Here is a 23,927-nt window from a genome sequence, read left to right as displayed (position 1 = left end):
TTTCTTTACGTCAAAAGGCTTTATTCCTGCTGTTCTTCCCACAAGGAAACAAATTACTATCAGACAAAACTCGTAACAAGTGATATGTAATACAATGAGGTAAGAGAGAATATTCCAGAACACTAAAATGAGTGACAAAACAGAAGTGCATAAAAAAAACAATAAAAAATCTAAAAAACTAGAGCAGTTCTGGATGATGTTATTTCCTTGTTGTACAGCAAAACAGCCAAAGATAAATTAATTTTATTGCTGAGAACATTAAACAAAGTCACAAAGTAACGCAGGAACTGGTTTTCCTCTTAATCTGCTTCACACAATAGTCTGGACTTCCCCTTTCCGGTTCAGGGTGCGAGATATGCGACACTTCCAGTTCGACAATTAGCCTAGAAACAGGCTGGATGAGTCTGAGGAGTACCTGCAGCTTGTGTTTTTTCTATTATACGTGTAGAGCAGCAGGAAGCGGTGGGGGAAATAAGCTGCATTCGGGAGCCGCGTGGCTCTTTGGCTGACGTGGACAAAATTCATTCAGTAAAATATTGCTTTCATGATCCCACACTGTATTTTCTACAATTTTCCTAATAAAAGAACTACAAAAATAAAATCAGTGATGTCATTTGCCACTGGAAACATTAAAAATACTTAACTTCCTCAAGCAGGTAACGTTATTTCACAATGTCACAGCTTCCACTTTTGTAACATGAGACTCACTTCAGTTCCCTAAATTTAGGGGTTATTTTGTGCAGAAAAATAACAGATTTGAACATTCAGCATTTCTAACACGATATGCAACAAACACTTGAATACATGTGGTATTTTCGTTTCAAGGCATGAATTCAAAGCAGAGGTGATATAAAGACATTTGGATGGATGAAGTGATATGTGCTTATATTTAAAAGAGGTCAAACAACAAACACAAAGGTGGACAGGATATAGAGGACAACTTTACAGGAACGGAGGTAGAGTCGGCTTACAACAACGCTGGCTTGGCAGTGAACTCGATCGCTGCACCGTTCTGACAAAGTAAAGGATTAGAAAAAAAGGAAGGATTAATATTAAGTACTAGAAGGGATGACAAGTGATTCAGGATTTCCACAAGCACGGTGACACACGTGTAAGATTAGTGTGAGCAGGATTTTACGAGAGTTTGCCAACAAGCGCTCAAACATGATTAGAAATTGCGTTGTGGAGCTAAGCTTAATTTGAATGCATTGTTTTGGTTAAAAGAAACGCGTGTTTATTTATTCTGATCAAATTTGAGAAAACGCTACAAGTTTTCACTTTTAAGACACCAATTCCTGATAAAAAGCTTCCTTGCTTGGTTATTGGTCTGCAACCTGCAGAGACTCAAGTGGCTCTTCGGTCCTTCATCAAAAGTTCTTAATATCTTTGTTTAAAAATGACTAATAATTTACACAAATCTGGCCTTTATGGGGAAGTGGCAGGAGGGGAAAAAAAACACATCATGGTATTGGGATAAATTTCTTCAGAAGGGACAGGAAAGCAGGTCAGCTCAGAATCTGGTAGGACTCGAAAACTGATCTTTACAGATTCAATCAAGTGATTTTAGTTTCTAAATGGCCAAAGTGGTTGAAACATGCACCAAAAGACTGAAAAAGTGGTTTTCTAATGACTCAGATTTACTAAATGCAAATGCATGCCACACTTTTCAGATTTTAGATGTAGAAAAAAAAATCTCTTTCTTTGCACATTACAACCATGTGCTGCTTTGTGTTGATGCTACATGCTAATTCACAACAAAACTGTAACAGTTTAAAATTGAAAAAGTTCTAGGGGTTTCTGGAACAATAACGCTTTCCTTCCTTCTCTTGAAATTTGAGTCAGATCATTTGACCTGGTGTCACTATGGCGATCTGGACGAGCGTCTTAATGACAGTAAAGGAAAGCATCCTGAATGAAGGGGAACTCAGGCAGCCATGCTTGCTGTGGGAAAGGAGCAACAAACTGGGAAGTTCACCACATGTCATTTACCTCCTCCTCCTCATCATCATCATTATTATATTCATCATATTCATTTAGTTCATCAAATATGGGCTGAAATTAACAAGACAAGGAATTAATAGGCAGAATTAAGAATTGGTTTGATTTAATTTAGGCTCATGTCGGGATCTGGACGACTCTAAACGAGGACGGGAAAACTGTTTACCATGGTTTTGCTGTTCATGTATGAGTTTAAAACCTCCACCACGTCCTTATTGCCTGCAGCTTGAGCCTGAGACAGAAGAAGAGGGATTTATTAGACTTTCTGAACTGACGAGCGTCATCACAGCAGACCAAGAATCTCTCAAACCCACCACTTCAATGGCCGTCTTCCCGTCGTAGCCTGGCCTGGTGAGATCCGCCCCGGCGATTCTCCAGATATCAAGGCCCTCTTTATCGCCACTGGCCGCGAGGCTGACACACACACAAACACAATGCAACGCTTTTATTAAAGCAAAATCAAAAATGAAAAAAAAAAAAAAAAACTGAGGGTGAAGAAAGAGAGTTCCCTGAAACTGAGCCAACACATCAGAGGAACAAATCAGCAGATTAGCAGCTGCTTTTGTTTCGTCTTATCCGATAGAACACGAAATGTGCGCTCGTACAACACTGAATAGGTCCCGACAAAACCAGTTGAGTGTCACGTGTAGATAAATAACAGCCCGGTCTGCGTCGTGTGCGTCTTGGAGATGCAGATCGGGTCCACAACTATGCAACCAAGTCGCATTCTTGGTGCATGTGAAACACTTGGGCAACTGGTTGGACCTGTGTCAGCTATGCAGGACGGGTCAGCGTGGACGGTTCAGAAAACCGAGCGGTTTGGGTTAAGTCCCGAAACGTCTTTCTGGTCGGTCTGACCTGCACAGCTCACTTCCTGCTTCCTCCAGCTGCTCTCTGGAGAAGTGGGCTCCGGTCTTCCTCAGCAGCCTCACCACGTCCTTGTGCCTAAATGAGACGAAAACACAGAACCTCAGTCAATTCACACTTTACCTATAATTCACAGTTTAATGTGATGCTGCACAATAAAGAGATTTTATAAAGCTATTATATAATTTTAATATTAGCTCATTAAAAAAGGGTATCACTTCACTGGAATATAAGTTATAAGGTCCTATAAATAGATTTTTCAGAAATTAACCAACTTGTGATATGAATTTACCAACAGCGTTTAAAACAACAGTGTGTGGAAGAAAATTGAAGGCAAAATCTATGCTTTGTTGCTTTAGTGGCAACAGAGACAACGTTGCATCTTCATGCTTTGTTAAAGCAGAAGTTAAAGTTTTTGAAAACTTTAACTTCTGCTCAGCTCATTTGTCATTTCATTCAATGTGAGACGTTATAAACAAATATAGGAGAGAGTATATTAACCATTCTAGATAAAAGAAAAAGAATTGGACACAGAGTAAAAAAAAAAAACAACAAAAAACTAAATTGAGATTTATTTCACATATTTCCAAGAAAAAAGATGTGTATATTTAATGATTTAGCGCAGAAATGTATTGAACCTAGTATATTCTCCAACATCTCAGAGGTGCAGATTCAATGCAGCATGTTGCAGTTTCTTCCTCAGGCGTTTATTCCGGATCGTGTTTGAGATTTTTATGGCTAGTCTGCACAAGGTACGCGTCACTCTGACTCAGTAAAAGAATGTCCAACTTACACTTTGGAAAATATCCAGATGAGCATCCCCTACATTTTTCTACGTCAGTGTTAGTGGACTTCTGTCACTTTTTGTTGCAAATGTCTGACCTCATAATCTCAGAAAACATCTTGAGTTTCTGACTTCACAATGTCAGAGAATACAGAGAACATGTTACACTTATTTCTTAGAATCACATTTTATTTAGGCAACATTTAGGTAAAATACAAAATATGAAATCATTAAGAGTTCAAATAAAGCCTCAAAAACGATAACGCCCTTTGTGTGGTCAGTTCAAAATTCAAAGAATTCATTTTTTTTCCCAATTATTTTTATTTGTTCACAAGAACTTATAAATTAACCGCCCACTCAGAGGGAATCAAACACTTTTGTGCTCGTGTAACGTTCAATCATTTCACAGTTAAGCAATATTTAGACTTGGACTTCCTTCAAGCAAATATTGCTCTGCGGCATTTAAGAGTTCACACTGATGTTATTGTGCCGCTCTAAGAGTTAGTGTGGTTGTAGTCGTTGTCTGACATGTTAAGACAGGTTCCTTATCCCCCACATTGAGCCACCCACACAAGAGTCACCTGCAGGGACAGTCACTGTGACAAGACACAGCAAGTTAGGCCTAATATGTACAACTGTTTACCTTTGTGCATCAATGTCCATAAAAAACATTGTTAAGGACAACAGTGCAAAATAACTAAAAAGCAATTTGTTAATTCTATAGATTGTGTGACATAAGAACCACAGTAACTCCTGGAAGGATAAAGGAGTCTAAAAGAAGAAACGAACTAGTATCTTTCATCTGTGAAACTGGGAGCAAGCTGGTAAGACTGGTTATTAAGGCACTCCCCACATTTGTTCTTCAAGCCTTCAGTCTGTACAACTCTTAGCTTTCCCTTATATGGACGTCAGGCTGCAGTGCGGTGTGAAAGTTCAGTGGCAAACACATCAGCGATACAGACAGCACCTCCAAACCTCAGTTCTGTCGGGCTGTTTGCAGTCGTTTCACTGAAACCATTAAGGTAGGAATCCGCTGACAGAAGCCGTGCAACATTCTGTAGGACGTGTTCAGTAACGACAGGTCCCTGTGGGCCGATGCATCACTCCAGCATCACAAAGGAAACAAGTCCACGCTTGCAGTGCCAACCGTTAAAGTAAGACAAGAGCAACATGGTAGTGCTGTGACACACACCGTCTCCCTCCTCAGGCTTAATCATCGCTCCAACATGGAAACGTGAAGCATGGTTTTCACCGGCAGACGTACAGAAAGATTTCGGAGGGAAAAGAAAGCACTTGTAAAAAATAAACACTCTCTAAACTGTCAGATGACAATTAGCCTAATTAGTTTGTAATTATTGTTGGCCTCTAAACTCCATTATGAGTCTCTCCTCTGATTTTTTTCTCCCCTCCCCACTAATACAGACGCTTTTCCCTTCTCCTCATTTAGGCAGAACCAAATTCCCTGCCTCCCAGCAGCTCGTTTAATGAAATCTCCGCTATAGCAGCTATTAACAACATGTTTTCAGGAAAACACTTTGAGGTCTGTGAGGAATGACAATTGTTGCTAATGGCCAAGAGGGGGGAGGGGGAGGTTTATACATCTGCAATTTCATAACTTTAATGAGCAGATTAAAAACAAACACATCAGCGCTCGATGCGATGCGGCTTTACCTGAAGCGCACGGCGTTGCATAGGGGTGTGTCTCCATAGCGATCTTTTGCATGGACAGAGGCTCCCTGGTTGAGCAGGTATTGCACAAGTCTGAGGTGACCCTCACAAGCAGCGACGTGCAGCGGCGTGCGTCCGTCAAAGTCGCCCAGGCGTAAGTCGCTTCCCTGAAACACAGGAAAATCAGCCCTGCAGGTTGGCTGTCCAACGCAGTAAAAACAGGTGCGGGGTGTGTTGATGTCTCTGTCATAAACGTCCAAATCAAATAAATACCCAACAGTCACACAGGCTGGAGTTTATTATGAGCAAAATGGCAAATGTTCTAAATAAATTATCAGGTTTTCTTGCAGAGCTTTAAGCAATTTAACAGAAAACATCAGTTTAGCAGTCCTTAGCTGTATTTTCAGAAATGTAATATGTTGAAACTTCAAATAGTGGCTTTAAAAATGCTATTAAGCAGCACATTTATTACTGATTTGAAATCTGTTTTCTTTTGACAGATTTCGGCAGACCATGATGCACTCAGAGTCTATTTGAGTTGCAAGAGTTTTGACTTTCCTTAGCAAACCTGTAAAACTCAGCTGAAAAACAAGCTGAACATTTTCACTGGGGAAACTTACAAAAAAAGCAAGCATGGTGTGGATGCATAAGTGTGCGCACTCTCTTAGCTTTCAGAATTACCCACCACATTTAAACTCATGTTAAATAAGAGTCAGCAAACACCTGCCTTCCCGTATAGTTCCTGATATTTTTGTAGTTGTCCTATACCTCATGTGATGTCACAAGAGGCATAAAAGCTTGTGTTTTTCAGGGTTTTTTATGTGGTTAAGTAATTTCTAACAAAAAGGTATAAAGTGTTCTACAGATTACAAACTGCTTCAACAGCATGTCTGGCTGAATTAAAAGCAAAGTGTTGCTGGTACCAAAGTTACAAAAACACCTCCGTCTACGTTTCCAAATCCTATTTGGCTTTGTGTGAACTTGGACGTCCATTTTTTTTTTAAAAGCGTAACCTTGACTTTTTTTTTTTTGGCAAATTATCAGTGTGAGTTTTAACTGTGGACACTGACCCTGCTACCCAAACATGAGAAGATAAGAAAGGTCAGAACCTGCCTCTGCTGACGTACAAGGTTATAGCTAAAATGAGTGAGAGTGTATCAAACAGTTTTTGTCTATATGACACAATGAGAGGGAATGGCTGCTTACCATTTCCTTAAGAGCTACTAAAGCTTCTGTGTCCCCAATCTTGGCAGCAGCACATGTAAGTGAAGGAGTCAGGGCATCACGGATGGCCTCCAGTTCCTTTTGGATGTCAGGAAATGTAAGAGATCAAAAATTATGTCTTTCGGGGAACTTGACAAAAATCCTCTTTCTACTGTGCCAATGATTTTTTTTTTTTGTTTTTTTACAACTTTTATCAATAAAAAAGTTACTTTACATCTCTAGTATCATGAAGTAGCCCCTTAAAAAAAATCACAAGTGAATTTTTGCAAATGTTTTTTTGTTTGTTTATGGGGCATGTGGGGCAAGAACGTGCACCCAAAATCGTCCAACTTATTGTCCCAAAAGACTGCATTGGATTGTTTAATAATTTCTATCCTGACCTTTATTTGTTTTGCATCAAATACTACAAAATACTGTGAAAAACGTTCATCATTACCACAAACCAAAATGTATTTTATTGGGATTTTTTTAAAACAGACCGTCACGAATTAGTCCATAACAGCAAAGTGGAAGGGAAATGGTACATAGTTTTCATTTGTTATGCTTAAGGTTGTTGTCCAATTGAAAGGAGGAACCTTTAACGTTTTGTCTATCACTTCACAACTATGCATTACTTTGTGTTCAGTTACCATATTGCATCCCAATCAAATACGTTGTGGTTTTAACAGGATGAAACATGAAAAAAAGTTCAAGAGGTATTAAAACTCTCCAGAAATATATCAAGAGCAGCACATACTTTTATACAGTTTGACAACAATTCTATGTAACATGTCAATGTTTTAATGTGACATTAAGCCTTGTATGGTAAACTGGAAGGACACAAGCCCCGCTGAGCTTTCCTGAGAATTTAAATGAAAAAAACAAACACAAAGACAAGTGACAGAACTTAGGACTTGATCGTCCTGTTATCAACTGGTTTGCTGAAAATCCTGTTTAGCTGTTGCGGGGGTTGAAACACGTGCGTGGGCGTCTGTCTGCCTACCTCCTTGCAGCTAACGCTCAGAGACTTGGCAATGACTTGGATGAACCTGCTGTCGCTCAAACACAGTTTGGCTCCTTCTAGGTCGGCGCTCATCTCACCTCGCAGGTTTTGAGCCATCATCTGGACGAGAGGACAAAACAGTTTTTTACTTTTATGACTTTCCTTCTTTGAAAAGTTCACATCAACACCAAAAAAAAAAAAAAGAAGTCTTTTGAGCAGATAACCTTTTTCTGAGCATCCAGAGTGAGCTCTTTCTTAGCCAGAACGTAGGACAGTTTTGACAAGGCGGCCTCAGGGGTCATGTCACCCCCAGCTAACAGACCGGCCTCCATCAACACCTGAAAAGTCAGACAAACCACTCACTTGCAAAACAGATTGTATAATAACCACTTGCAAAATTGCAAAAAAAAAAACAACAAAAAAAAAACTACTTGGATGAAAAGTTAACTCGTGTTTATGTATGTAATCTCTTAAACGGACATGGAATGACATGCATGAAATAAAATTTTAATTCCTTAAATGTTTGAGTAGTTCACCAATTATATGTGTCTGTTTAACGAGACATAAATATTTGTTTTTAATGAAAGACTGTAGCACAGGAAATATGAAATATTTTTTAATACATAATAAATTCAAAGTAATATATCTGGCAGCTGCATATATGAAGTTGGACTTGCACAGCAGGAGATGATTGTTAGAAATTTTAAAAACCCTGATGTGAATACCGCGCTTACAGAAAAATAAAAATAAAAGCATGAGCAAGTCACAGCAATATTAAACAATTATATTGCAAGTGCATATGGTTTTAATTATCATAAAACAAACTACCGTACCCTTCCAGTGGCGTAGGAGGCTGAGACCGTCCCCCTCAAACACTGGGTGCAGTTGACTATGATGACACCGCTGTTGGTGGCCTTACTCAGCTCCTCCAGAAGATCGGGGCGGTTATCGGGCGCGTTCCCACTGCCATAGGTCTCCAGGACGACGCCCTGCATGGGCGGCTGCAGGAAAGCCCTGACCTGGAGACAGATGTGAGCCGGCTCGGGTTGAAAACAGCCCGCGTTTACGACCGCATCAACTGCGTAGCATCAAATTGAGAAATTAGTATTCCGTGTTATTTTTCCTGCAGTGCTTTTTACTCTTATGCACGGGACCATTCCCTCTACTAAAAGCCCATCTGGTGCCTTCTCTAAAACCAGTATCTCAATCACCGGTTGGCTGGCAGGCACTCGGAGGCCCTGTAGCACATCATTAACCGTGGCATACGACTCGAACGGCAGATGACTTCAACGGCAGAAAGGAGAGCAATTAATCTGAAGCCATTAGTGAGAATAAAGTCACTTGGCAAATAGCAGCGTGAGGGGAAGGTGACATTTAAAGTTCGGGGTTCAGTCAGTATTTTTGAGTATAATTAGTAGTTTGACAAGAAAGGTCTGACACAGACCTCAAATCACGCGTCCATAAGAGCAGGGATGGTGAACATGCAGGAGTCTGGAGCCTAATCAAAACGGTGCCTCATAAAGGCCTTTAAACATGGTAAGAAAGCCTTGATAGCTGAGCTGGGAAGAGGGAGCAGATTGAGACAGTAAAGGAGAACCGTCCCCGCAGGTTCTGCAGGGGGAAGCTCAGTTAAATGGGACGGCGTCAGCGGCATTCCTCCCTCCTTACAGGGTGATTGGATATGGGCCATAACTTTCTCTCATATTTTTTTCTGGCCAGAACTCGCACTGCAGTTTACAAGAGCAGATAAAGTAACAGCGGAAAGGTAATTACATAAAAGCAACTGTATTTTATTGCAGTTTGACAAAAACAGGGCTTTACCTTTAGAAATGAATCATTATTCTGCAATACCATGTAAGGGATAAATCATTCACACCAACACTGTTGACCTGAAGGACATAAGTCGGTTGATCCCGGGCTGTGACTACCTCGCTTTAGCAAGTCACAGGCGTAACTGAGGTGTGCTGACTTCTACCGCCTTTGCCAGATCGTTCCTTTTACAAAAACAGATGGAGCCTGTAAAAGCAGTAAAATCTTAACTAAAATAATATGAAGTATTTACTTTATGCCAATGCAGTCGGGTCAAGTTGGATTTGATTTTTTTTAGGCCCGATTCAAGTTCTAGAGAGGTTGTATTTTACATGTTGTATTTTTACATGCAAGTCCAGGCAAATCACTATGCGAAGATTTTTACAGATCCTGAATAGGTTTCGTCTTGTGAAGCAAATTCAGAAGATTTCACTAAAGCGGACAAAACTGAAAAAAAGAAATAAATAATAAAATAATCTTTAAGAGATTCTTACACAGCAGTGAGAATCACCACCACCATCCCGCCAGTAAGACACAAATCTAATTTTCTTACTGTTGATGACGTGATTCCTGGGAACAACCTGAGCAGACCCACGTTCCTGTTCAGCTCCGTTCTGACTTGAAACTTTGCCGTGGTGTTTGCCCTCCACACCGTGTCCCAGTTAACTAAAACACAAATGATTAGATTGCTTCAGCCGCAGCAAAAGTTACACATCCTCAGTATGCAGAAGTATTTTATCTATGACTAACTTTTAAAATCCACTTCAGCGGTTGCCAAAGGAGGCAAATTGGGAGAAGTGAACGCATTGAAACTGCTGGCGTCCACCTTAGTGACACGATTTCCTCTGTAGAGCTTGTTGTAGAAATACAAGCAAACCTGGAAAAGAAGAGATCTAGTTCATGACCAAAATCTGGTGTAGATCAAATCAGTTTCTAAAGTTTCTGTCTTGGTTTTTTTTTTTTCTTTGATGACTTATTTGCATTTTTAGACAATTGTCAAAAAGTAGATCATTGGAGGAAATAAATACCAGAAACACAGAACCTTGCCGTTTCAAATGTTTTGACATGAAAGTCTGATCAATTTGATGTGGCTTCTTTTAACCCGATACCCTGAAATAAAATCTAGTGTATGGCATAACTGTAAACCTGCAATGAGACAGCTGCCAACTTAAACTGACAGGTAGACAAGAAGAGTAATAATCAGGAAAGAAGCCAGGAGGTCAATGGCAACTCTTGAAGAGCTACAGAGATCCCCAACTCAGGTGGAACAATCTGTCAGCAGGGAATCAATGAGTTGTACACAAATGTGGTCTTTATTGAAAAATGTCAGAATAAATCCTGATTGCATAAAAAAAAAAAATCCTCTGGCTCCATGAGACCAAAACTGAACTTTTTCAGTCTACATCCAAAACTAAAAGTGGCAAAAACTAACTTCACAAAACCTTGTGAATGCCATTGGTGAAACATGGTGGTGGCAGGCTGGCAGCATGGTACTGTGGGTGAATACAAATGAGTATCATTTGTAAAATGGGAACAAATATGGTTGATCATGTATATTTCTACCACATAAAGCTACTCAAAAACTAAAACGTTTTCACCTGATGTAAAATTCAGGTTCACATATGTTGGATAATTTCTAAGCAGATTCGATGGTATATTCTTTACACTGTTTTAAAGTGTTTAGATTAAATGAATAAAAAGCTGCTCAGTTTGAAACGCTCGGCCCTGACAAGGCATCACTCCTGCTAAGCTTCTGCAGAGCGTACGATGAACAGAGTCAGGTGCTTTTCCTGTTCTGTTAACTGTTGCGAAACACTCCCGGTCATTAGAAAGCATTCCTTTCACACCCGTCTCTGAGGTACATGATGTATTCTCTCTGCAAAATCACACTACACATTAAATTAATGTAGACGTTAATTCAGCAACGGAAAATACTAAAACATTGAGTCACTGCGACTCCTCATACCTGGTTCAGAAATAAAGCCAAGTTATCAAATAATTTAAAACTATAGGGGCTTTTCGAACCTCGGGAATGACAAACTGGCCGGCGATCAGCAGCGCTCCCAGCAGGTTGTCTCTGCCATCGTTCCTCAACTCATAGATCGGCACCTAAATACAGAAAGTAAACGCGTCAAATTTAGCAGCCACGTTTCAGAAACTGGTTGGTTAAACTCTGGGAGACAAGTTTTACCTGAGAGCCGGTGAGAACGATCGGTTTTCCCAAATGCTCACACATGAAGGACAAAGCAGAGGCTGTGTAGGCCATAGTGTCCGTGCCGTGAAGAATCACAAACCCATCAAAGTTTTCATAGTTTTTCTGGGGGCCAAAAAGATTAAGACAGAGCACACAATGACAGCTGAACTTAAAATTCAATGTTTACTTTTGTATAATTTTAACTTTCATGACCTAGAAAAAAAGAACTGCCTTAAAATAAAGATAATATGTTTTAATTATTATCAAAATTTTAATTTATTTCAGTGTATTGGTTCGAAAAAATTAAATTGATTTGTTACATAAATTCACTACTCTCAGTAAACTTACTGACTCCCTCCACAAGGAAGGTAAGTCACAAAAGGTTGTTGCTGAAGGAGCTGACTATTAACACAGTGTTAATAAAATTCAATCATATTAATGAAAAGTTTAAAGAAAGAAAAAATGTGGTTAAGAACCCACAGGGATAACCACATAGTTAAGAATGTTGTCAACCAATGTGGCAAGTTGCTACAGCAAATAAGGGAAAATGAGCCCCAGTCACGTATTGAGTTCATATACTATGCAGAAAAATGACAGATCTTCTGTTAAAAATGTATTTTTATTGATCTTATGTAATATTCTAATTTGCTGAGAAAGTGAATTTAGGGTTTTCATTAGCTGTAGTGCAGGTTAATCAATAAATTAACAGAAAAAAAACACTTAAAATATACAGCTTCAAGTGTACCTTATACACCTTATATAACAACTTTTTGCTGATAATCTAATTTGTCAAGATAAACCTCTAAATGTACCTCAATGTCTTTCCCGATGCGCCCCCAGTCATCTGTGGTCATGTTGGAGGAGTCGAGCAGAGGACTGTACTCCAGGATCGTGTAGATTATCCTCTTGTTTAATTTACTCGGCCTTAGAAGGAAAACAGTTTACAAATGTAATATTCAGGAAGTCAACAAGCTCCGATGTTAGTGGAGTTAGTGCAGACACATTCACCACACGAAACATGAACATAGCGTTAAGGCAAATATTTAAATATGACATTATAAATTAATGTTCATGCTGATCTTTTTTGTATTTAAGTTCTGATTCACAAAAGAAAGTCAGTTTAAAGAAGTAGAAATGGCTACTAATAAACAAAAGAGTTGGTGAAGAGACGGTGTGTTTTTTAGCTGGGCCTTTCCATCTCCGCAGAAAGCTGCCAAAACCTGTTTCGAACACAGACAAGGAATCCTGCAGGTGGAAAATCAAGGTGTGTTGTCATGCAGGTATGGAGAACACAAGGCTCGAACGCTCAGGCCTAGGTTTTGTTTAGACTGTTGATTTAACTTCAGCAAGTTTAAAGGGACACAAATAATGTTACATTCTTAGTATTTCATATATGATTAAAGGGGAAAAATATGTTTTCTCACTCATGAGGCTGGAGAGTCTCACGCCACCTTTCAACCTAAAGAGCCCCACCTGCAACACTCACATGTAAAGCAGCGTGACGGCCTCATCAGTGACTGAAAGATTTCCCCGCTAATCTCTCTCGTTTTTCTTTTTTAAAGAACCAGGGTGTGACTCCCTCTCTCCCACCCCCACATTATCATGGGCAGCCTTATCCCATGGAGATGGGAGCTGAAAAGAACAGCAGGGGGAAGAGCAGGCGGGCCCCAGCCCATCCAACCAGGGGTCTTCACTAACACTCTTCCAATTAGCCTCTCATCCACACACAACCCTGTGGCATATGTTGTTGATAATCTGAGAGCTGAAGTAGCAGAAGAAAACACTATTCAAATCCAAATTATTCATCTTTCTGGCCTGAGGAGCATCAAAGCTACACATTAGCATGCCAGTGCTAGGAGGCCTGATAGTTAAAGAATAATAAATGTGTGGATTGTGTGTGTGTGTATTTTTATGAATGGGGTTGGGGGCTGAATATGGATATTTCTGACACCGAACACATTGGCTAGGCTATGACATGACTAATTCTTTAATCAATCTATGGTAAGATTTAAATTTTGTAAGATATCAAAATAATCATCGTGAAATTTACCAAAAATAAATATTTAACTGTGTGTAAATAAAATTACTTTCTGGGTCTAATTATTGAAGAAAGTTATTGTTATTTTTTATTTTTTTATTAAATTCCAACTCAATGAGATGAACCTTCATAAACTTCCACTGACAGGACGTAAAAACTGTAAAAAGTTGTTAACCAGCTTGGAGCTCAGTCCATTCTCATTAATGTGCTGCATGTGGGCAGGACAATAAGACAAACTATATCAAACATGCTGATCAGCAGATTGTTGTTTGGCTTTTACAAACTGATGCTCCAAGGAACATTAGATTATCTCGGCCCGGGTAATTATCGTTCACACATTAAAGTAGCTGAATTACAGGAAACCAAGCACACATTAGCTCAATGGAGGGCATTAAAAAATACTCAAGCCAACATTTCTTTGACACCATTCTCTGGTCAGCACACCATAACATTTGGTCTTAAGGACGGCAGAGAAATAAAAATACTGTCAAGCATGTGTCATGCTTTCAGTTTTACGGCACCGAGGGAACTGGAGATCGGACTGGGGCGTTGGCTTTCTGTTGAGATGACAAATGCAGGTTAGAGTCATTAAAAGGAATCTGAGCGTTAGAGGAACAGTTTACTACGGATTTTTTTTTTCTAAGTTTGGGTCAAAACTAGATGAAATAAGGGGGTTAAAGAGAGCAAATTATATAAAACTGCTACATTTTAGGAATAAACAAAGTGTTAGTTAAAAATCTGACAATATTAGATGATCCTTAAACTGTGCCAAACAAAGCAAATTAATGGAATCAAAATTTCACAAAAAAATTAAGCATACAGTAGATGATAATTGTTCTAGTGAAAAACAATAGCACCAACCTTACTAGATGCTCACTGGGGTTTTCCCTAGCCCAGATTAAAACAATTTTGAAAATGTGGCCATTATTCAGTCTTTTTTCAAATTCAAACACTTTTATACAACTAACAATAATCTATCAAATCTATCAAAGTCATAATCTATCAAATCTACAACAGTTATACAACTGTTACAGATTGTATGTATAACTGTTATATACAGTTATATATGTAACCATACAGTTATATGGTTTCTATTGTAAATTCAGGTATAGAACACAGAGTGGCATTCAAAGGTTTATCTATAAGAGTGTGAGTTATGGCTACATGTTGACTCTTGGTGAACTTACGGCAGGACCAGCGTGTTTTCCAGTTTGTAGTACTCATACAAGTAGGTTTGACGGGCATAAAGTTCATCGTGTAGGATGGGCAGCTTGCGGAGACTCTCCACAAGGGCATTGGCTTTAGGGGCATAACCTGTAAAAGAAAAAAAATAAATAAATGTTGTAACTTATTATTTGTATTGCGTTTTTAAAGAGGGATTTGCCATGTCTCAATAACACAATAACAGTCTTATACTGAACCCTAGAGGTAAACGTACGAAATTACATGAACACATTTTTTTTTTATCCTAACATGACTTTTTTTTTTAGCTATTTACGTCACCCAGTATGAAGACGATTGACCGCGTTTCCATAACATAAAGGAATTTTTCTTTCATAATACGTTGAATTAAATTAAAAAGATTAAATTTTAACATTATTTTGTGTTGGCTGTATAAAATGCTGACCAAAAAAGCAAAAAATTGTGTGATTTGTTATTAAACTTAAGGAGCTTGCCAAGTGTTTATATTTTAAAACAAGGTCATACAAAGTGCATATTGCATCACACACAAGTCTGTTTGGACCGTTTCTTTCCTCACTCTGGGGTTGCAACATCTCATATCCATTTAACGCTGCAATAGATGATCTCAGCCCTTCACCTTTTCCTCATAAAACACTTCTTCAAGAAAGAAAGAATCTTGATGACTGTTAAAGTGATTACTTTCTCGACATTACTCTGGAAAATAAAATAAAACTTCCTGATTATTCATTATGAAGAATAAGTAAATAACATTTATTTATGAAACATGACAGGGATGTTTCCTCGTAAAGCACACACACACACAAATACTTCCCCAAATTCTCTGTCCAACCTTGTGTGTGTGTGCGTGCGTGTGTGTGTGTGCGTGCGTGTGTGTGTGTGAACCAAACAGGTTAATTTGGTGAGAGTTCATAAACACCTAAAATAAAGATATAACACGGCATAACCATCAGATCATTAATGTCATAATGTGATGCCTTATAATAAAATATTCCGCCACATTAGTCAAATGCATTTTTAGATATCTAATGCAATTACGGATAGGCAGACGAAACCGATTTTATGTCCAAACAGCCTGCCATAATTGAAAGCGATTTTATGTTACAATCACCTGCCATATAGGCTCCATCTTAAAAGTCCTGTGCAGAGCCACTTTACTTTTAATTACAGTGATCTCTTTGAATCACACAGACATATTGAAGGAGCCTGTTTCTAAATTTTTAGGATTAATAATTTTAGGGTGTTTTTTAGTTTTTCAAACTTCAGGATTACCATGGTCTTCACCTATTGCAGGATTATTCGGTCAATGCAGGAAAAAGACCATTTCTGGTCAAGATGGCATGCATTGTTCTGTCTATCAGATAAATTGGTTTTAAAGCTTGGGCTCTAAAGAAAGGTATTTCATCCCAAGTGATTTTCTTTATTCGGTTTTTGTTTTTGGTGAAGTTGAGCCAATATGGGACAAGTTTGGACATTCATTATTTTCTGAGCTAAAGTAAAAAATTTGTGACGCTTATATTCAAAAGGCTTAAAAGTTTTAATATCCCAAAAGTCTGTAAACAATTAACTGAGGTGACTGTTGAGAACGGCATTTCCTGTATACCAACGGTTCCCCAATCTGGTCCTCAAGTACCCCAGCCCTGAATGTTTTAGGTGTCTCAATGCTTTCAAACACCTAAAACAAATAAATTGGTGAATAAAATTCTTCTGCAGCATTTGATGGCTGCAGAGGAGATCATGCAATCATTTGAATCAGGAATGCTGGAACAGAGACACATGTAAATAAAAATGCACCATATCTAATTTAGTTTCACCTAATCATCATTTGCTTTATTTACTTCATGACTAGTCATAATTTAATTATGTGAAATAAAAGTTTTAGTCTAATTTCTGTAATTGCAGATATCTTGAATTAAAGCTTCCATGCAAATTAATGGTATTTATCTGACACAATTTATGCTAGTCACAATGTAATTAGAGATATCATAAATAGGTATTATGTGTAGTCCAAATATAATTAGAAATATCTTTATTTTAATAACACAACATAAACCAGATATCTAGAAGGTACGGTAAGTGTGATGAAGCTGATTTTATGTTACGTCGACCTGCCATATCGCCATGTTGAAATTTTAACTTCTTAACTAGAACACACAAAGTACATTTTTCCCCAAAGTAATCACACCTAATTCAAATGAATGAGGCAGCTACAGAAAACCTATTAAAAAAAACAACTGTTATTTCCTGCTCCCTAAAAAACTAATGGAGAACCAAATTCCAACAGGTCCCCATCCATATCGCAGTAGGTTTTCTCAGTGATCAACCAATGTACTGAGGCCAGCAAATTGCTATGGCTTATTGCCTCTTTCGTATGTGTTCAAACTATGTGTTTACTTCTTTTTGAATCAAAGTGCTGTTTCTGTCATATCACAGCAAAGTCAAATGGATACCAATGGAAAGTGGGCCCATCAAAGTGGTGCAATGACTGTTTCCGTAACATCTTTAAGGATCCGTGGGCCGACGTCATCATCTTGAAAGGAGGCTTGGATTCTCTGCCAAAGGTGGCACTAAACTTCTGTTTCCGCCCTTTGAGGGCTTCCTCAATATTTTTGTCTTTTAGCTTCATAAAATGAAATTGATTGCAACGTATAAATTACCAGGATTGATTTAGATTCCTTGTAATTGAATTTTAAGTACTTTGAAAAGACATTTGTTAATTTGAGTTATGGAAGTAAACAGCATTTAATCAAGTTTGGCATTACTAACAATGTTGTTGAAGTCAGTATTTTATTTATTTTGGCAATAATATTTAACTTGTAAAACTGAATTAAAGGAGGAAGTGTATCTATTTATAATGCAATTATATTTTACAGTAGTTATTTTATTGAAAAATTGTCCTTACATGTTCAAAATAAATAATTTAGAGCAAATAGTATTCTGAAACTGCAACATTTGCGTAAAGAACAGAATGGCAGTAAGTTAGAGAAGCGTGATGAGAACGCAACTATCACACTTTTTGTATGGAACAGTTTTGAAAATGGTCACTGTCTAGAGTTTTTAAACAATCCAATTTTAAAGTATTTGTATTAATACAAACTGAAAGAACAAATTTAAATAAACCTTATTTATGAGATTAAGTCATACAAATTGTCATAGATTAATTATGTGGGACAAAGAAAGATGTAAATTTCACTTCTAACTATATAAGATGTGTAAAACCCATTTGAAGTACTGTTTGAGATCATTTCAAACAGTACTTCAAATGTACGTTAAAAATGTAAGTTATGCAAATAATTATTTGCATTATTTTCAAGTCAAACATGAAACCATGCAAATCAAGTCTACATTACTAGCTGCAGTCTCTCCATCTTGTTCAAATGCTTAAATTATGCTGGCCTTCTGTGAACTTCTTATATTTTGTTTTGAAGCCTACTTTTATAATTTAGTGATTTTCTGTTCCTCTGTCAGATTTTGTAGTTAGAGCCTAACCTAAATTATCCAGCTTTCTTCAGTTAATATTTACGCTCACAGTGACGGAGTCTATACAGACCAAGACAAAAATAAATAACAGGGAAAATAAACTACTGATGCCTGATCTTACAGGGACCTTTGAATGTTATTCTGCATCTCTACATGTTGCACAACACCACATGTCAGTATGAGGTTATTGATTTATGAAGGGTGATGTTGTTCCAACTGTATCCTGGGAAAAAAAGATGGTAGACCTCAGAGACCATTCTCTGAGGTCTACAAACTTCAATTCACCGTAAAATCCAGCCCTAATATACAACTGCTCCAAATGAATACAACTTTATTACAAACAAATACGTGTTCTTTTCGTCTGAGGTAGAAAATATGTGAAAAATGTCATTTTTTACTTCGATTAATTTTTATTTTAAGTGTTCCTTCTCGTGTGTCTATTTTAGGATCCACGTGTCAGTTGTTATGGAGCACGGAGTAATCCTTGCATCATGTTACCAGCAACATGTGACAGAGCCAGTCTATGTATATGTTGAGCTGTTTGCTGCAGATGTGGGCTTCAGACATGTGGGCTTCAGACAGACACTGCGAAACTTAAAAGTAAAGTTAAGAGTAACTGGGAGCCCAGTCCACCACCTATACCTGTATCACGTAGCGTCATCCCGATGGTCCCCCCGGTGTTTATCACCAGGACCCGCGACTCGTTCGCGGGTGAAGGTGAAGACACCCGATCGAGGTTTTCCACCGAGCTGCAGCTGGACGGCTTTCTCCGTCGTCTTGGGTGAAGCTGAACGTTAGGCGGAGAAACATCGTTTGTTTCTATAAGAGTCGGATGGGACAGAGCCCGGCCGAGCGTGTTAGGTCGACTGTATTCCGCCATTATGCCTGAAAGTGGCGCTGCCCCTTTAAATCCGTCAGTTGAAGCTGATGAGTGGTCTTGTCGTAAACGTCAGAGCCCTGCCTCGTGAGCCGCGGATTCCATCGCTGTTAGATGGAATCTAACAGCGATTATAGTAGCGATGTTTAGTTTCGCTACTATAATTCACAGAGCTGTGACGGATTAGGCTGGGAATCCATTCTGACGTCATCAATGTGGGCTTGGCTTATTTACAGATGGAGGTGTCCTGATTTAATGGGCGACATCCGCCCAAAGCGGCTTGACGTAGCACCTCTTCTAACCTCTCCTCCCCTGTCGGTCACCGCCTGGTGGCGGCCAACCATCTAGGTGACAAACAAAACGAGTGAATTTGCCTCCTAAACCCAAGACCTAAAAGTTCAAACTTCTCTTGCTAAGCAAAGCAGCCAATCACCGTCAGTAGAATGATTAAAATATAGCTCTTATATTGAAAAAAAAATATACAAATAAATTCAAATGTATCTGTTCTCAAGGTTTTTAACTCTAAGAATAATTTCTGTCATATTTCACTGGCTACATGCAGAGGTTTAGATGATTCTTCTCATGGCTATCTGTTCTGTTGTTGCCTATTTGGTTGTTTTAGAAACCAACCTGTAGTGTTGAACATCTGCATCAGACACTAACACCCTTATACTGACTTCGCGTACATGTTAAACCTCACATATAATTGTTTTGAACGTCACGATGTTGGACTAGAAACAGTAGCGTGAAAAATACCTTGCAGGGCATTCCTTCATATGAATTGGTTTAGTTAACACACTCGAGGAGCACACTCAATAAATAAAGACTGCCGTTTTCCTTCCAAGTTACTGAAAAATTAAGGAAGACACTTTGATACCATTCTGGTTCAATGTGATACTCTGGATCTCTTTCTTTGACCTCTCGTCTCAAATTGCACTAACAATTTGGTTACATGCCGTTGGCCGCTAGGGGGAGATGTTACTCTTCTTATAATTATCAATAACTGGCAAAGATATATTTTCATTTATGAGATCCAAAACGTTTTTGTATTCAAGTTTCCACAGAATATTTTTTCTTATCCATTTCTTACTTTCTAAGGCTTTTCCTGACAAATGGATGGAAAGAAACCTTAAATATAGAAAAGACATTTATTATAGAAAAGACATAGTAAAATCGCATTGTATCATATTTGAAAGGATGCATTTCATTGAGTTGAAATTTACTAAAAGTTTATTTTGTCTGGCACTTATTTCCAAAACCGAAATTAACACAGCACAAAGACGTTGTGATATACCATAATTTTGTGTTGATGATTGTGGTTTACGGCTTACAATAATTATTTTTATAGCTTGTAAAAACATCTCAGGATCCAAATCTTACTATTACATAAGCCAAAAAATATCTTTTTTTAATACTCCAGTGTTATATTATGGCCATAATATGATAATAACAAAATGATTCTAGACAGCTGTCCAAAATGTGCTGAGAAATTAGGTTTTCATGCATCACTGGAAAGTTAAGTGGACGGAAAATAGTTGTAAAGATATGGCCATATACAACAGCAGATAACAGCAGCATTGGAATGATTATAAAGTGTGTAATATTCATGAATATGATTGTGTTTGAAGTGCAGATTGACTATGTCTCATTCAAATGGAATGGTTGTTTGTGGGATACTGCAATGCAAACCTAAATATTTCCTGAGAAACTGAATTTTGCTTGTAAACCAACAGAAATAAATGCTCTAAAAACATACCTTCTGGATGTGAGTTGTACTTTCTGAAGCGAATTACCAAAATAACACTTTTTTGTCGTCATATTATTCATTGTGTGCGAGTGTAGCATGTAAAGAAGCGTCAGACAGACGGAGGCGGACTCGGCGGCTGTCATCTGAATGGAGCCGACAGGAGGAAGTGGCCCCTGATGCAGTTCCACACCTTTCCGTTATAGCAGCGGTAGTGCGGATAGCTCCGGTTAAAGGAGGAAGGCAAGAGCTGAGTCAATTTATCGACTCTGAAGGAGAAAAACAGGTAAGTAACTTAATTATAACCGGCCTCTTCTTCTACTAAAATGTGTCGCTAATCATATTGTCATCGTAGCACACGTTTATTGCCCTGATTTGTTTAGTTGACTGCAGCTAACTACTGTTAGCTACTTAGCTTAGCGTGCTAGGTAACGAGCTAACTAGCTGTATTAACAGGCAGTCTAGCAATAGCTGGCTAATTTTTCATGTCTGACCCTCCCCCTAAATCTCATTTCAGCGTGACCAGAGTTTCGCGTACGGGGTATTTCTGGCCACGGACAAACAGGGATACATTTTACGAAGTTATTCCCTAGTAGCGCGGTGAAGTGTCCCGACGTAAAGCTGCTGTTTCTCCCCCCGCGACAGCAGTGGAGAGAACAAGGGCGCACCCGGTGAGGAGGACCGCCACATCCTAACACCAGAGGAAATTCTCTTCAAGTATCGCGGCTTTTGTTGGAGGTCCTTTTTACCTACACAGTGAATCTTCTCTGCAGTTTCCAGTCATCGCGGCCTGTACCTTTATCTTCATTTTTACTGAACAATGAACGACCTGCAACAGCTGGTGCCAAGTTCTTAGTCTGATCGTGTCATGTGGCGTGTAGGCCAAGAAGACATTATCCGAGCATAAATGCCCCTGCACCTAACAAGATCCAGACAGACTTTCAGGTGAAAAGTCAAGCATGTGTGTATATTTTTGACTTTTGTTCCCAAGTAAACAAAATATCCATTCACTTCATGGTTTCACCAGTAAGTCTATATTAAACTGTGAGCTGCATTCCAAGTGACCATCAAAACATTATCACATTTTCTCCTTGGGAACAAAGTATTTATGCTCAAGAGTTCAAAATGGGGAAAATGCTGTCAAAAATCTTCGGCAACAAGGAGATGAGAATACTAATGCTCGGACTTGATGCTGCTGGAAAGACAACAATCCTTTACAAACTGAAACTCGGACAGTCTGTGACCACAATCCCCACAGTGGGCTTCAATGTGGAAACTGTCACTTACAAAAATGTGAAGTTCAACGTCTGGGACGTAGGAGGCCAGGACAAGATCCGTCCCCTGTGGCGACACTACTACACAGGGACCCAGGGCTTAATTTTTGTGGTGGATTGCGCAGACAGGGATCGCATTGACGAAGCGAGACAGGAACTTCACCGCATCATCAATGACCGCGAGATGAGAGATGCCATGATCTTGATATTTGCCAATAAGCAAGACCTTCCGGACGCCATGAAGCCGCATGAAATCCAAGAGAAGCTCGGATTGACCCGGATCAGAGATAGGAATTGGTATGTTCAGCCCTCCTGTGCGACCACAGGTGATGGACTGTATGAGGGTCTGACATGGTTAACTTCAAATTACAAGTCTTAATGATTGAGTGCTGACTGTTTTAGGTCAAAACTACAATGTTGCAAGTAACAATTTACTCTTCAAAATGAGAATGCTTAAGAAAAGTTGATTATCTCAATTTATTTTTATTACGTTTATCTTTTGACTAATTTATCTTTAACTGGGTTTGCCGGCTTAAAGTTTGCTTATGTTCTGTAGCAGGCATATATCACATTCTTTATTGCTTGGGCTTTTTGAGATAAAAAAAAATGGGGTTAACTGGTTTCTAAGGTCAAAGCCACAGAGATCACCACCTTTGCCTGTTCTTTTATTTCTATTTTATATCTTTTATTTCTCCTGAGGACATTGTTGGACTTGAGCTGTTTCACAGTCCTTTTGACTCTGTTGGGATAAACTTTGACATTGAGCTCTTTATTTGTCATGTAGCCTACTTGAAGGACACAGTACTGTGATTTATAGTTTTCCTTCTCTGGTATTAAAAAGAACTGGGGTAAATGCAAGAAAAAGAAATCATTGCCCATGTTTACATGTCGCAACACATTTTCTTACCCCAAATACAATTACGTGGGCTTTTCTAGTTAACTGATTGACCTATGTCATGTCTCACTATAATGTGCGGAGTATTAAACAAACAGGCCATCAATAACCTCAGCTCTGACCTCTCAATCTGATACCAACAGCTGAAAAGTCTCAGTATTGGGACATTATATGACAGCTTATATCTGTAGCATGAGTACATAAGTACATTAACCCAACATCAGAGTCCATTCGTTGGCGCAGTCAGAACAGAAAGCTGTTAAGAAGTGAGATGTTGAACAAAAGCCTGTGGTGCAGGTCCTATTCCTTATTTGACTGGGGGGAACTATGTACAGAACAATGTCATTGTAATGTCTTATTAAAAAAGTGATTTTAAATCTTTTACCTCTCAGTTTTTTTTTCATCCATTTGTTGGTTCATTACTTGCAGGGTCTTGCTTTTAAACTTGGGCAATTTCAGCTACCACTTGGTTATTATATGCTTAGAGCAATTGCAAAGAAAACATTTGTGATGTACTCGCCACTGCTATCTTGTATAGACTTCATATTTGATGCTTAGAAACATTTAAATAGTTGGCTAAGACGGTGTTTCCCAACCCTTATCCTCAAGGCACACTACCTTGCATGTTAAATGGATTGCAGTTCAACCTGTTAATCATCCATCAATTGAAATCACGTGTGCTGAAGCAGGGAATCACCTAAAACATATAGGGTAGTGTGTCATGAGGAACAGGGTAGGAAAACATTGTGCTAAGATCAGTCTTTAGGTAATTCCTCTGATGCTAGGTGTGGAAGTTGTGTAACATTGATGTGAAGGGGCTGGACTCACATGGCAAAGCTGAAAACATCCAGATTTGTCCATCTTGTAACTGAGGGAAAAGTGTAGCAACCTTG

General features: G+C 38.7%; 2 protein-coding genes across 4 annotated transcripts; one reads left to right on the top strand and one right to left on the bottom strand.

Moving 5' to 3' along the window:
• aspg (asparaginase homolog (S. cerevisiae)) lies at positions 1-19,427 on the bottom strand. Of its 3 annotated transcripts, XM_007553035.2 has the most exons (18): positions 18,887-19,427; positions 14,752-14,878; positions 14,086-14,121; positions 12,339-12,450; positions 11,524-11,649; positions 11,358-11,441; positions 10,083-10,209; positions 9,886-9,998; positions 8,357-8,542; positions 7,748-7,861; positions 7,524-7,643; positions 6,524-6,619; positions 5,321-5,484; positions 2,857-2,943; positions 2,313-2,412; positions 2,165-2,230; positions 1,990-2,052; positions 1-1,012 (listed from the first exon to the last, which is right to left on the bottom strand). In XM_007553035.2, exons 1-18 carry the CDS (start codon positions 19,122-19,124, stop codon positions 968-970), a joined length of 2,004 nt encoding a protein of 667 aa, XP_007553097.1. In that variant the 5' UTR covers positions 19,125-19,427; the 3' UTR covers positions 1-967. The 3 variants fall into 3 exon arrangements, with proteins under 3 accessions (XP_007553097.1, XP_007553098.1, XP_007553099.1); XM_007553036.2 differs by lacking the exon at positions 14,086-14,121 and having other exon boundaries at positions 18,887-19,425; XM_007553037.2 differs by lacking the exon at positions 1,990-2,052 and having other exon boundaries at positions 18,887-19,424.
• A 1,538-nt stretch (positions 19,428-20,965) lies between these two features.
• Positions 20,966-23,416, top strand: LOC103138717 (ADP-ribosylation factor 6). The gene is made up of 2 exons (XM_007553038.2): positions 20,966-21,151; positions 21,383-23,416. Exon 2 carries the CDS (start codon positions 21,991-21,993, stop codon positions 22,516-22,518), a length of 528 nt encoding a protein of 175 aa, XP_007553100.1. The 5' UTR covers positions 20,966-21,151; positions 21,383-21,990; the 3' UTR covers positions 22,519-23,416.
• The last annotated feature ends 511 nt before the right edge of the window (positions 23,417-23,927 follow it).

This window comes from Poecilia formosa, unplaced genomic scaffold, assembly GCF_000485575.1.
Source record: "Poecilia formosa unplaced genomic scaffold, Poecilia_formosa-5.1.2 Scaffold54, whole genome shotgun sequence".
Lineage (NCBI taxonomy): Eukaryota > Metazoa > Chordata > Actinopteri > Cyprinodontiformes > Poeciliidae > Poecilia > Poecilia formosa.
Note: the sequence above shows the minus strand (reverse complement) of the source record. Positions and strands in the feature narration are given on the sequence as shown.